This window comes from Ciconia boyciana, chromosome 4 (genome assembly GCF_034638445.1).
Source record: "Ciconia boyciana chromosome 4, ASM3463844v1, whole genome shotgun sequence".
Taxonomy (NCBI): domain Eukaryota; kingdom Metazoa; phylum Chordata; class Aves; order Ciconiiformes; family Ciconiidae; genus Ciconia; species Ciconia boyciana.
The window spans coordinates 99190612-99205073 of NC_132937.1; the positions used below are offsets into that span (position 1 = coordinate 99190612).

Sequence of the window (14462 nt, forward strand, 5' to 3'; positions counted from 1 at the left end):
CTCATCGCTCTCTACAGCTGCCTTAAAGGAGGGTGTAGAGAGGTGGGGTCGGTCTCTTCTCCCAGGTAACAAGCCATAGGACAAGAGGAAATGGCCTGAAGTTGCACCAGGGGAGCTTTAGGCTGGATATTAGGAAATTTTACTTCACTGAAAGGGTTGTCAAGCATTGGAACAGGCTGCCCAGGGCAGTGGTTGAGTCGCCATCCCTGGAGGGATTTAAAAGCCATTTGGATGAGGTGCTTAGGGACATGGTGTAGTGGTGGTCTTGGTAGCGTTAGGTTAACAGTTGGACTCGATGATCTTAAAGGTCTTTTCCAACCTATACGATTCTGTGATTCTGTGACTTACTTCTTCATTAAGTGACATGAAAGCTGCTAAAGAGTTTAGGGAATAATGGAATGCTGGGAATAATTATGAAATTGTCTTCTAAGAGCTTAGAAACAGCTCATGGTTAGCCTCGAACAATGGGTATGTTGGAATAAACTTTTTGCATCAGGGCTTAATTTTCATGCTAATTTCCTCTGTAGATGAAAATGTTAATACTGAAAATTCACTTTTAAGTTTAAACCTGATTAAAAGTGATTTACCTGTGCAAGTAAATGAAATTGAGTGAAATAAAGCTATGTACTTCAGGAGTTGATAATACTGACTTTCAGTTTCATTGTTAACGAAATACATCTCTCTGTGCTTTACTTCAGTTTTTCAGATTACCGAATTCACTGTGGAGGAGCCTGAATTTGGATCAGTAACCATAAATTTGCCAATAATCCGCAATGCTGGGACACTCGGTAATGTTACTGTTCAGTGGGTTGCTACCATTAATGGACATCCTGCTGATGCTGACTTGCAGGTCGCCTTGGGTAATATTACTTTTGCCCCTGGGGAAGCAATTCAGATGTTGCTGTTGGAAATCCTGGCTGATGATGTTCCAGAAATAGAAGAAGTAAGTAAAGCAGTTACGTCTTTCTTGAATAGTGTTAGAGTTTTAACTTGTTACGGAAATGCGTGCAAAGAAAACCAAGGAATGTTCTGGCAGGAAGGAGCAAGAAGTTCAGATTTTACTTTGCTTGTGATTATTGTTAGAAATACCAAAAACTGTTTAGCTGCATTATTTCTTCTTCTTTTTTTTTCTTTTTGAGATTGTCCATGTAGAATTAACTCAGGCCTCCAATGGTGGTGCTATTGGGTTAGATGGCGTGGCGAATATTATAATACCTGCCAATGATAATCCTTATGGCACAGTTTTCTTTCATCAATCCTTATATCGAATTCAGGAGCCACTAGAAAGAAATTTGCTTGCAAATATAACAGTCAGGCGAAGGTTTGTATAATGTTTGCTTTATTTATATCTTTTTTTTTTTTTTTGTCTTGGCTATAATTTCAAATGTCATACTCCTCTTGTATAAGTATTTGCATCAATTTCTTGATCTGCCAGCTCAACGCATTTTTATTTCATATACGTTTTTTTTTAACTAGATGTCTGCTTATTAGAAATGTACATAAAGTACTTAAATGTAATATGCATTGTAATGTACAATGTAAACCTACTGTAAATAGTGTACTTGAAGTTTCATTTTGCCTATTTAATCGTCAAATTGTTTAAAGCTGCACAACAGCCTGCTCGTGTGATTTGAACTGGAGGACAAAATGGGTCAACCTTGGTGGGATGGAAGGAAACAAGAAAAGGAAAACAGGTTTTATGCATTTGATATGATATCCTGAGGACACCTAGGAGGAAAGATGACAAGGTTGGGCAGCACAGTCTTTTTCTTCCTTGCCAGCCCTAAGAAGACTAAGTTAATGCCTAGAAACAAATGTTTGCAAACATGCATTCCTAATAGACTGCTACCCAAGCTATAAATAATCAAACTTGCTATCCGCAAAAAATGACGACTCAGTTATTCTGGTACTAGCTTCAGGGGAATCCAATTTAATTAGCTATTTGGAACTTTTCAACAATTCAGAAAGGGCCAGTCATTTTTGTTCACTTTTATTCTTAACTCAGAAACATACAGAATATTAGACATACTTAATCAACTAACATTACTCTTTATTTTAATGTCTTTTAGTGGGGGAAGGTTTGGTCAGCTGCAGATATTTTACAGCACTTCTGAGACTGACGTCGTAGCTCTTGCCATTGAGCAAGGTCAGGATATCCTGGCCTGTTACGAGTCTCCTCTACAAGGAATTCCTGACCAACCATCCAAGACCAGAGTGAACATGTCGGCAGCAAGTGACCCACTGTATGCCTGTGCAACTCAGTGCCTGAAAGAACAAGCGTGTTCAGCCTTTACATTTTCCAGTGCCTCTGAGACTCCTCTCTGCCTTTGGCTGACATCAGAGATCAGCCCATTAACTAACACTTCAGGATTCTGGACCTACAAGAAAAACATCACCAGTGCGTCTGCTCTCTTTAGCACACAAGCCATCGCTGGTAGCGATTACGAATCTATTACAAGACAGTGGGCCATAATGCAGGAAGGGGAAGAGTTTGCAAATCTCACAGTTACCATACTCCCTGACAGTCTGCCAGAGTTGGATGAGAAATTCACTGTATCCCTTTTGAAAGTTGAACTAATGAGCACCTTAGCCAGCTTAAAAAATCAACCAACTATAGGACAGCCAAATACTTCCACAGTTATCATAATGATGAATGGAGATGCATTTGGTGTATTTAAGATCTACAGCGTAAGTCCCAATGCAACAGAGAAAGGTCTGTATATTGAAGTAGAAGAACGTTCTCAGACCAACGTGCAGCTAATGATACATAGGACAGAAGGCAGCCTGGGACAGGTGACAGTGGAATGGCATGTGGTTGGTGGAACTGCTACCCCAAACTTGGATTTTGTTGGTGTTGGTGAGATTCTGGTGTTCGCTGAAGGTGAGGCAAGGTTTTGCACTAGCTTCTGTTCTATAAAACTAAAGAAAGGCAAAAAGAACCTGACAAGCACTCAATCCTCTGGATGTTTTGATAAGTGATGTCTTATTCCTAGGCTAAACCTCCCTGACTGCTCAGGATACATCTTCAAAAGAATATGGTTCATTAGCATATAGCATTATGTTGCAGAACACACACAGTGGTAGTAAAAAAAAAAAGATGAAAAGCACAAATATCTAAGTATTTTTTTAATAAATATTGCAGTGCACATTATAAAGATTACCTTTTTACCAAATAAATAAGCAATAATAATGCTGAAGATAGTTGTTATATCAAGGATAATGAAAATGAGAATCAGGCATAACTGGTCTTTTGTTAACCTTCAGTCAGTACAGTACTAATTTTTTATGACGTCTCTTTAGATTCTAAGATTGTATTGATTTCATAACATAACAGCATATTAAAAAAAAAAATTGCAAACAGGTCGAACAAGTCAATGGCAGACACTAGTTAAGTAGCATGCAGCATGACAGATATATTTTATTATTTTAAAGTCTGAGTTGATTGAACAGTTATTTTGAAAGTAATTTATGGGAGTGTAGTAAAGATTCTAGTGTGCTAGCTTGCTAAATCATCTGAATTCAAAAGAAGGGTTGCCAGCAGCAATTCTGAGGCTGACATGTAATTACATTAGTGGTTATAAGTTTAGTAAAAACTGTTTTCAAAGTATTCTGAAACACAACGTAGCAAGAAATATGTGTATCTTGTAAACTGATATTTTCATAATCATAAAACACAGGTTATGCACATGCACTGAGCAACAGAGTTGTGTTGTAAATTATAACAGATTATAGAGACTAGTAATTGATCGTATTTGTTGTTTACACTATCATTCTTTGATAGTCCAGAAGACAAGTAACTAACACAATGACAGCCCATGTTAATGCATTCCCTGGCCCAGTAAATATATTCAAATTAAGTGTACATACTTGTGTATATGGTTCATCAGAGAACTTATGCACTTGGTAATTTTTTTACAAGAATGATATTCCCCTTTTCTAAGTGAAATTTGAAAGTCAGAGAACTTATAATGCAAATAAAGAATTCTAGACATTCAGCAATTATGCCTACATTGTTAATTTCTACATAGTATATTTAATAATTTGATAATTACATTGCCGTAATGTAACTTTTCAATAGTAATTGAATCAAACTTTGTAAAGACATTCAGTAACTTCTAGACAGGTAAATAAATAAATATGCTTCATGTCCTTTTTTATATTTTTAAAGTATTTCCTACAAAAGGAGTTGATTAAATCTTTTTAAAAGGTGATTTCCATGTGCACACATAAGTATGTATATGTTCTTCTCCTTGTAGGGGAAACAAAAAAGATGGTCATGCTGACCATTTTAGATGATCCAGAGCCAGAGGATGATGAAAGTATCATAATCAGCCTGGTCCATACTGAAGGAGGGAGTCGGATTCTGCCCAGTTTTGACACTGTCAGAGTGATTATTCTGGCAAGTGACAATGTGGCAGGAATTATTAGCTTCCATACAGCCTCAAGATCTGTTATTGGTCGTGAAGGTGGGTTATTCGTGTTGACCACGCTCAGTTTGTTTAACATTAGCTTCCATCTCCGTGCTTTCTGTTGCTAATGGCTCGCAGTGATTGTATCACTGTTCAGAGAATGCCAGCAAGCAGAGAATATCCACATACTTGGCATGTATTTCTTTGAATTTTTAACTCTTGCAAGCATAGCATTTAAATGAAATCTATGGAAAAGATGAGTACACGATTTCCAAAACCATTTTATATATCATCATCTGTGCTTTCCTTTTTTCTGAAGACCATGCCTTGCTTCTATTGATCTTGCATTTCAAAGCTCCTTTTAGCATTTCTTTTCTTATTCGTTTATACCATATTCCAGAACTGTATGTAACTCCCATCATACACACCTATTAGTAGTCATGTGCAACTTTCACCTATTGGTGACTTACAATTTAAATCTTCTAGAAAATATTCCCACAGGCAGGTTAGGGTCACATCTTCCCTCTTCCTGACTCAATAACCCACTGTTTTAAAATTTTCTGTTTATGCTTTTTATGGTAGCTAATTTGGGAACGTATCAGTCTTGCTGCCATCACTCAGTCATGACATTTGAGAAAGAACAATAATAATTTGATATGGACCAATGATTTCTGCTAGTGCTTTAAAAGAGACTGTTGCGTGTTTGATCTAAGGTTTGATGCAGTTTTGCATAGGATAATAATGGTACTGATGGTGAATTGCTTTTGGCAGCCTTTGGTGGAATCTCAATGTATTGCAGTATCTCTCTGACCTGTAAACTAATGGGCAGAGGAAGTTAGCAAAACAGAAATTTGCTGTACAGGAATGTGTGCATTGCATTTTCTGTTTGAAGAAAAAAGTCTTTCTCAACCAAATTTGTTCTGTTTTTTTTCCAGACATGAAAGGACGTCATAACCTTTTCGTTTTTATCTAGACATGGTTTGCGTTAATTCTGTGCTAGTGTGTGTCCGGTTTTTGTCCTTTATTCCTCCACATTAACAGTTCTGATCCACCTGCCAAGCCAGCTGCAATCTGGCAAGCTAGAAAGAGCTGTTAATGAGCACAAGGAATTAATACAAACTGTCTCATTCCCAAAGGTTATGATGACCCTGAATACTTTCTGCTGGTTAAATATTATTTATAGCATGCTAGCAAATGCTGGCCATTTGGAGCTGAAATACTCTGCTACAGTTTGGAAATTACTTGATTACAATTCCTCCAGCTTGTGAAAAATAGTGCATTGTCTTGCAGCAAGAAAAAACAACCAAACTAAGTCCCTTTGAAAAAAAAAAGAATGAGCTAAGGCCTTTAGATGGTATCAGCGTTTGCATTTCATTTTCAGTATCAAGTTTTTTTGTTCTGAAAACAAAATTTACCAGACATACATTCAAATATGATTATCTTTTATATTTATTGTATTATTGCACAATTTATCAAGCAAATCTTTATTATTTTCAATCTGTGCATATTATTTATTACCTTACTGAGGGCAAGGGTGGCATTTTAGTACAGGCAGAGGCCTGCAACAGTTGTGTGGCTATGACTGCATTAGAGAAAAATGCACCGCAGTAGCTTGAAGTAATGAAGAAGATGAGGAGGACTGAGGCTCGCTTCTTCTCCCTGATAAATGTAGAAATCTAAAGATATGGATAACATGGTTAAATATTAAAACACTTAAAATAGTGAAATTAGCCTCATAACGCTTTCAATCTTCAGAAATCGATTAGTATTTGTATTAGTATTTCCTTCTGGATAGGGATCCCAAAGATTTTGGTAAAGCTAACCAAGAAACATGGGTTAGTAATTAACTACTTGAGGTCTGTAATTATGATTAATCGTACTTCATGTTTCTTCTTAGTCTTTGGATTACAGTGTTACAGGCTTCTGCATCATAAAGTGTTGGCAAATCCATTGTATTCCATAATGCTGTATTGAAATAAGCTTTGTCTAAATTGTGCATTCTGCAATAGTACTAAAGTAACCATTTTTCTGTTAAATATTTATTTGTTTGCAATGGATGTGCAAAATTCTCAAATAGGACAGAATGGATTTCAGTGCAATGTTAAACAATATGATAAATTAGCCTCAGGGGAACTTGTAAACTGGTAGTCTATTCTCAGATATTTGACTATAGAAGCAGAATCCTTGTGATGTCAATAAATTTTGAATTATTTTATTCTCTTAGAAGCAACATGGAACAACTTAAGACAAAGATATGAACATTGGTACATCTCCAAGACTAAACTGAAGTTTGAAATGTTGAGGCTGAATTACACTTACTAATTCTATTTATTTGGGCGTATACAATTCTTGTATTGCTTCTTCACAATTTTATGTTTTAATTAATTATATTAAGGTCTGTTGAAGTTAGTTGTTCATATCTCTCTCATTGGTAGCCAATATACATGCACCTCTCTAATATTTCCTTACCAAAAAAGGAACACATCTAGAAAATGTTCAAACTGTTCCTGCCACTGTCCTGCAATATAATGTACTAGAGCAGCCATATAGCACCCTAACTTGATGCTCTTCAAATTAAATAATCGGAGAGACTAGCTGGGCTGCTCAGTTCTCTGTGTCATGGAGTAAGAAGCCACATAACACCACATCTTCTCTTTCACTTTCATAGATGTATCTCAATGCTTCTCAATAGGTTTGCTTCTAAGCGTGTACATAACACAAATCAGAAGATGGAATTATTCCAGATTTTGCAACAGTGAAAAAAAATCAAGTCAGTTTATAGCAATACTAAGAAAGACTTTCTGTGAGTTGGGGATGGAACTAAGTTTGTCAGATTTCTGTTTCTGCATCACTGAAATACATTTTGGCAAATTTTTGTTAGGTTTTGTTCATACTTTAGTAAGCAAAAGAAATCTCATGTATTATTATTTCCAAGCATCTCAATATTATGGATTTCTGCATATTTCATGTCTTTGAAAGCCAATGCAACACTGTACATACTGGCAAACTTGAAATATGCTGTTACATATTATAAGTAAACATCTGTCCTCTTATGTGAATATATTGCCTATTATTACTGATTTTACCTGCTGATTTATTTCATATGGATATAACATCTTAATTTCACATGTCCATATGTAAAATATTTACTATTATATAAATTATATAATTTTTATAAATTTATATAAGTATCTAGTATTATATACATTATATAAATTTTCTAAATTTTACAAAGATTTCTAAGGAGTTTGCTCTTTTTAGTTAAAGTGCCCATTGGTTTAAATGTTATTAATGTGAAAAATACCATAATTGTTTCTTATAGATGCACATTGTCAATTGATACTGATTATCCCAGAAATTATAAGAAATTATTTAAAAATTAAATTATACACTATTAAATATTAATATTTTAGTTTGAAATAATTTAATTTTTAAATTATAAATTATTAAATATTAACATTTGCTGGATATTTCCTTTACAAATATCCACTGATGATATTTGTAAGTTCAAACCCACATAACTGGAACTTGCAGGTAATTACAAGCATTTTTCTGCATGCACTATGTAACGTCACAAGACACTGCAAATGTTAGGAAAATGTATATTCCTTGCCAGTTAGCTGTTGTAGAAAACTGTTTGTGTTGGAACTGGTACATGCAGCAATTAATATTTTGTGTAGTTCACAGACAGGTGTTACTCTTCTGTTTGTGCATGTTTTGATGGGCACGTACTTTCTAAGTTATTCATCTGTATCAGGTTCCCTCATATTTTGATAGTTCTTTCCAAGAGTGAACTAAAACCAGAAAAACCCAGGATGAAAGAGTTTAGGTTTTTTGTTTCAGTATTAAAACCAAGTGTGTTATATATAACTACTGTGAAGCTCACTGTTAAAAATATGAACATCTTTCAGAAAAATTATTTTGACTGTGATGCATGTTTTTGGCTTCTCATTTTTATAATTGATATGTAGGAGAGGAAACCCCAAAATATTGTGCCTTACCCTTTGTTCCTAGGAGAAGAACTGCCATTCCATATTGTAAGAACTGCCCCAGGACTGGGAAATGTTACTGTTGAATGGAAGATAGTTGGGCATAACGTAAAACAAAATTTTGAAAACTATTCTGGAATACTCTTTTTTCCTGAGGTAAGTCCATAAGCAAAGCTAATGGCTACAGGAGAATACTGTAATTAGAACTGAGCTGAGAAAACAAATGTGCTTTTCTAGCAGTCTTTGTTTCTTGGTGTGATTATTTACTTGCTCCCTTACTCTTGGAGTTCTAAACTGGAGGGATTTTATAGTTTTTGATACTTTAACTTTACATTTCTTAAAGGTTTTGTTCAAAATACATATGATACAGTGATATCACTTGTATTTTACACAATAATGACTAATCACTTTATCAATAAAATAAATAGGAGACATTGAATACCACATTGTATGTTCACTTGCTGGATGACCATATTCCTGAAGAAAAAGAAGAATACCAGATCATCCTATACAACATCAAAACAGAAGGTAATGCAGAACTATAGCCTGCTATATCTGAAAACTACCATTCAGTAGTGTAATATTTTAATATATATTAATCCATTTCGGAGGTGTAGGACTAAGCATACTGCAACTGGTATAAACTATGCAAAGTTCATTCACTTTTTATTGAAACAGGCTTGAGCCTTGTGTGTGTGTGTATATATACATAAACACCACAGTGTCTTTGCAGTTTTCCTTAATGGGTTTTAATCCTGATTTAACTCTGCCTTTTTAATTCAGTGGTTATTTGCTTCCCTTTAACTGAATACAAACTTAAGCTTACTAATGTATTCTGGATACCATTGCCATGAAATAAGCAGATATTTTTATCTTTTAAAGCCATCTTGTGCCACAAACTGACTTTCTGATCTGTCTCTGAATTCAAGGAGGTCAGAATATTTTATTCTTGCCATTCAAATTATGAAGAGAAAAGAAGCATGAGACTGCATCCCTTCTGAAAATACCCTTTGTTAAACTGAAAGTAATGTCTAAACACTAAATTAACTTGTCAGGCAATATGTTGCTGCTAGGTGCCTTACCAACTTGCCAGAATCATTTGTTCACTCTCGTAATCCGTCAGGATAAGCACAAATTGATAGACCAACAATTATTCATCGAGGCAACACTTGGGAAAGGGATTAATTTCTTAATGGAATGATTGAGAAGTTTAATATAATTTTAACTTTTGGAGTCAATTCCTGGGAAAACTTTCTCTTTCCTTTTACAATAGAGCAAGTTTACGGAAGTTGATATTTGGCACTGGCCTATTAAGTTTTCTCATTTCTTAATACGTTTTTGTGACTCTATACTTAGTATGCATACAATTTCTGTTGTGATTGTATGTTCCTGTATTTGTTATAGAACGTAAATATATATACATTCCACACCATCCATAAAATTCAATGAGCACATGATGCATTTGGTTTAATTTAATTTGCATTTACTGAGTGTCATTTGAATGTAATAATAGCAGTAATGTAAGACAAAAAAGTTAGTTGCATACCACTTTACTCACTGTAGTCCATTGATTCTTTTGTAGGAGTTTCTTCTTCAGGTGCTGCTGTTTTGGATAGTCAAGGATATGAAGCTGTTCTGACAGTAGAAGCTAGTGATGAACCACATGGAGTCTTGAATTTTGCTTCCCCATCCAGGGTAGTTTTAATTCCAGAGGAAAACAAAACAGTTCCGGTTTTTATTAACAGAGAATTTGGATCTCTAGGTTTGTATAATAACTCCAAGAGAAAGGAAGTTTTGTTTTGGTAATCGTTAGGTGAATGAAAGCCATGACAGCAAGGCTGGAAATTTTGAAAAATCTTGGGTATGGTTGATATTTTCAGAACTTCTAGGCTTCTTACTGCATGCCTAGAAGCTAAGTTTTAGTTAAAACTGGAGCCATAGCCCTCATTGCCACAGGAAGTAGTCTGGGAGCTGTGACGTAACTAGTTGGCTATTGGGGTTACTACCTTTATGTCTAATGAATTTGTCTCTGTGTTAGTCTCTCCAAAAGAAATAGAAAACGTAGGAGAAAAGGAGCTTGTATGTAATGATCGTTCCCACGTATTTCCCCTCTAAACTTCCAGAAGTAGGCAGCTTCGGAATGTCTCATGGAAAAAGTTGCATTCAGATCACTGAATTCAGTTTATGTCTCCTCTGAGAATTTCTTACTCCTTTTTAAATCAATTTTTTTTTTAACATCCATAAAATTAAGTGGTACTTAATTCCTGAATTCAATAATGTGCTGTGTGGAAAAATATTTTCTTTTATTTGTTGCCTGAGGATTTCAACTTATATTGTGAGATAACATGTGTAATCATTGCCTAGTTACCTTTTTAGACTATATTTAGACCTCAATGATAATCTCTTTTAGTTTCTTTTGTTATATCTGTTTTGAAGTGAAGTGAGCAGTTACAATGAATATTCAAGATCTGGACACACCACAGATTTGTAGAGGCATTTTAATGACATTTCTATGTTTTCCCATTTCTTTTTTAATATCAATCAGTATCTAATTTACTTTTAGAACACTACTCAGGAAACTAATGCTTTAAGATAAGTATCCATAGTAAACGTAAGATCTCTTACTTAAATTTAAGTCCATCATTATTTATTAAAACTAAGATCCTTTTATAACTTATATTTTATTTCATACAGACTAGCTTTGAATGTCATTGTCATTTTATCTCCAGGATCACTCTCTTTACATTTGCCACTTGACTTACCCTGGCAGATTAGTGAGCTATGGCTTTATTATAAAAAAAGTTATGTCTAACTTCTCCCCTTGGCAACATTTATCAGTGTGTTCTCTAATTTTATTCTTTATTGAAGTCTATGTCAATCTGCCTGGGAAGGAAACTAGATTTATTAAGCTGTATTTCCCAGCGCTGCCTTTAGAGCCTTTCTTAGATATCAGTCTTTCCTGAAACATTCTACTTCCCTTGGCACCAAGCCTCATATTAATAATACATTAGATGTCCCAGGCAGTACTTCAGCAGTGTAATATTTGCAATCCACAGCACCTCAAATATCTGAATATATTTGGTCCTAATGCTTTTTGAGTCCTGTGATGTTGGACAAATCACCAAAGGCTGGACTGAAAGCACACTAAAAACAACAAAGTTTCGTTGGCTCCAGATTAATCTTTTAATCCTTCTGTTTTGCAGTTAGTCTTTTCCTTCTGTGGGTGAGCATTTGATCTCTTTTCTTTATCTATTCCAGTGAGCATTACATAAGAATTGAAAAAAAATTATTTTTTTGTCACAAATTAAACAGGTGCTATCAATGTTACGTATGCTGCAGTTCCAGGATTGCTCACCTTAAGTAATCAGACAGAAGGGACCTTGGCTGAACCAGGAGCTGATTATATAGCTGTTTCTGGCTCAGTGGTTTTGGAAGAAGGAGAAACATCAGCTGCCATAAATATTACTATTCTAGAGGTAAACTCTAAACTCTTTTGTTCTATACTGATCTGTATGACATCAGAAGAGGAATATTTTGGAACATAAAGCTTGCAACCTATATATTACTTGAAGCTATATATTTCATTGTCATTTAGAAAGAAGTTTTTTATCTTAATGTTAAAATCACAGGATGACAAATAATAACAGAAAGCAGCTCTGCCTTGCATAAATGAAATTTAGCTGTCTCATTAAGACTTTACTATTGATATTCAGAACAGTGTAATTCATTGCTTGCTACAGACTTACTTTTCCGGTGGTTGGGGATTGTGCCTTTAACATCGGGCAGAACTTTATTCACAAGAGTAGTTTAGTGTCATCTCAGAGTCTTTTTCATGAAATATAATGTCTTACTTCATAATTCATTCAAGATAATCAATTTTACACCCAATGAAAGTATTTCAGGAAAACAGAAAAATAAATTAATACTAGCGTCGCTATAATATTGGAGATCTCTAGTGTGTTGCTGTTTGGTGACTTCTGTGATAGTTTCTTAAAGGAAAATGAAAAGAGGATGTACTGAATTTATGTTTTGCAGGATGATGTACCAGAGGTGCAAGAATTCTTCTTGGTTAATTTAACTTCAGTGGAACTCATCATGAACCATTCAACTTCATCCCCACCTAGGCTGGGTAAAACAACTTATACAGAATTATCTTTGGTTTTCCTTTTATATGAATTGCATGCAGATTATATTGCTCTGGCATATTATTCCACTTACCTGCTAACTATGCCAATATGAGTCAGGGTATTCTGAAAGAAACATTGTAGAATATCAAACATATTCATTGTTACACTTGCTTCTTACTTTTTTAGGCTCTGTAACAACTATAAGGCAACTTTCATAAAGGAGTTAGTAATTAACAGTTGGAGAGCACAATTATCTGAAAAGTTTTATTGGCAATGTCTTAATCTGATTTTCACTTATAAATTACATAATGGAAACAAAAATGTCAAAAAAAATACTTTATGTGATTACTTCGTTCACTCTTTTAAAGTGACTTTTTATTACTCTTCATCAGATTTACTTTTAGGAGTCATATCCTATGGTTTTCCTACTCTTCCAGTGAACTTCATTTATCATTGCTTAGTTAGCTCCTCATTCTGCTTCTGAATTCAATAGCATAGCTGCCATTGGCTTTAAGGGCAGTTGGATTATCCTGTGGTACTAAAGACAAGTTATATCGATTATTTCTAACATCTTCTTTGACTCTTTTCCCTTTTCTTTGCATGCCTGTAGAAGTGACTGAGTTAATTCGTTACAGATTGAAAGGTAACTTGCAAGACTCATTGCTGATTTGTAGAGGCTGAGCTGTGATTAGTTGAGTCTAAAATCTAAAACATAAAAAGAATAACATATAAGTACAAAGGACTTTTCTGAACTAAATTTAGCTGAGTGCTGTATAGTCTCACCTTCTGTTGTAAGGGGTTGGCAGTCTCTTTGAATCGTGACCATTCAGCCCTGCTGTGATATCTGCATTGGGTGCTTAGGATGAACAGATAATGGTCTTAACCCATGAGGCAAAAAATTGTCCTTGTTGTAATGTCTCACTACGAATTCTGTTATCAGACAATTTTCTAATCTTGTTTTCCCTGTTGGTATATTTTGATTTGTTATGATTGAGAATTTAACTCCTTGTTGATGCAATGCATTTGTTTAGGATTTCTAGCAATCCCATACCCTATACAAGATATTTGAAGTATTTCTAGGACATGTCTAATATCAAGAGAGATGGGTGTTCTGCACATGATAGAGGCATGTGCAGTCAATCCTACACATCTGGAATACATTGCATGTGCTCTTCCTGTCACGGCCATGTGCGTGCAATATGGCAAAGTCGGGTATGTCTGTGATGCGGAGTTGAACACACTGAACTTAAGTGACCTTTATTTCTGATCTGAAGCTTCACTGATAAGGAGCAGAAAGAGCAAGCATAAAGACAGTCTGTTGTTTTCCCCTTGCTGCTCTTGCTCCCGTCTTCTAGAGGAGGTAGAAGGAAGAGCCTGACTCAAATACAAAAGTGCAAGGAATTAAAAAAAGGGAAAATGATCAACAGCTGAGAATGATGAAAGAAAAAGGAATAAAATTCATGGATACAAGAAAGAGCTAAGCTGGGGGAGGGGAGCAGGGGGCTATAAGGGAAGGGGAAGGATGCCAGACATGAAATAAGACATCTGATGTTGAAAGCAAATTATTACAGATCCTCAGTGAACTGATCTGACTATGACACAGCAAGGGAAAATGTGGGTTAGGAGCGAAGCTGAAAGGTCTGTAATTGCTAGCACTCCCTTCTGGATTTCTAAACCTCAGTAACATTTCTGCTGTTTGTGTGGAGGTTTTGCAGCTACTGCTGATCTCCATCGCTACCTCATAGTGACAGGTTTGGATTCATGGCAATGACCTTTTACTTTTATTCAGTTTTATCTGAATTGATAGAAATATTTCCTGTGGATCTAAATATAGTATACTTACTATGGATTCAGTGGAGTCAATTTAGTTGTAGAAATTGTCGTTTTTTTCTTCATTTCTTTTTAAGTCTTAGTAAGTTGAAGTAAATTAAGGTAGT

The 14462-nt window shown here is 35.1% G+C and overlaps 1 protein-coding gene across 1 annotated transcript in view; it reads left to right on the plus strand.

Moving 5' to 3' along the window:
- The window catches only part of ADGRV1 (adhesion G protein-coupled receptor V1), a 292589-nt gene that overhangs the window by 65115 nt on the left and 213012 nt on the right, over positions 1–14462 (plus strand). The window contains exons 33-42 of the mRNA XM_072860950.1: positions 699–943; positions 1140–1321; positions 2070–2881; positions 4257–4466; positions 8424–8554; positions 8827–8926; positions 9981–10160; positions 11711–11874; positions 12434–12527; positions 13139–13168. Of these exons, the coding sequence (XP_072717051.1) occupies positions 699–943; positions 1140–1321; positions 2070–2881; positions 4257–4466; positions 8424–8554; positions 8827–8926; positions 9981–10160; positions 11711–11874; positions 12434–12527; positions 13139–13168 (2148 nt within the window). The remainder of the gene's footprint in view (positions 1–698; positions 944–1139; positions 1322–2069; positions 2882–4256; positions 4467–8423; positions 8555–8826; positions 8927–9980; positions 10161–11710; positions 11875–12433; positions 12528–13138; positions 13169–14462) is intronic.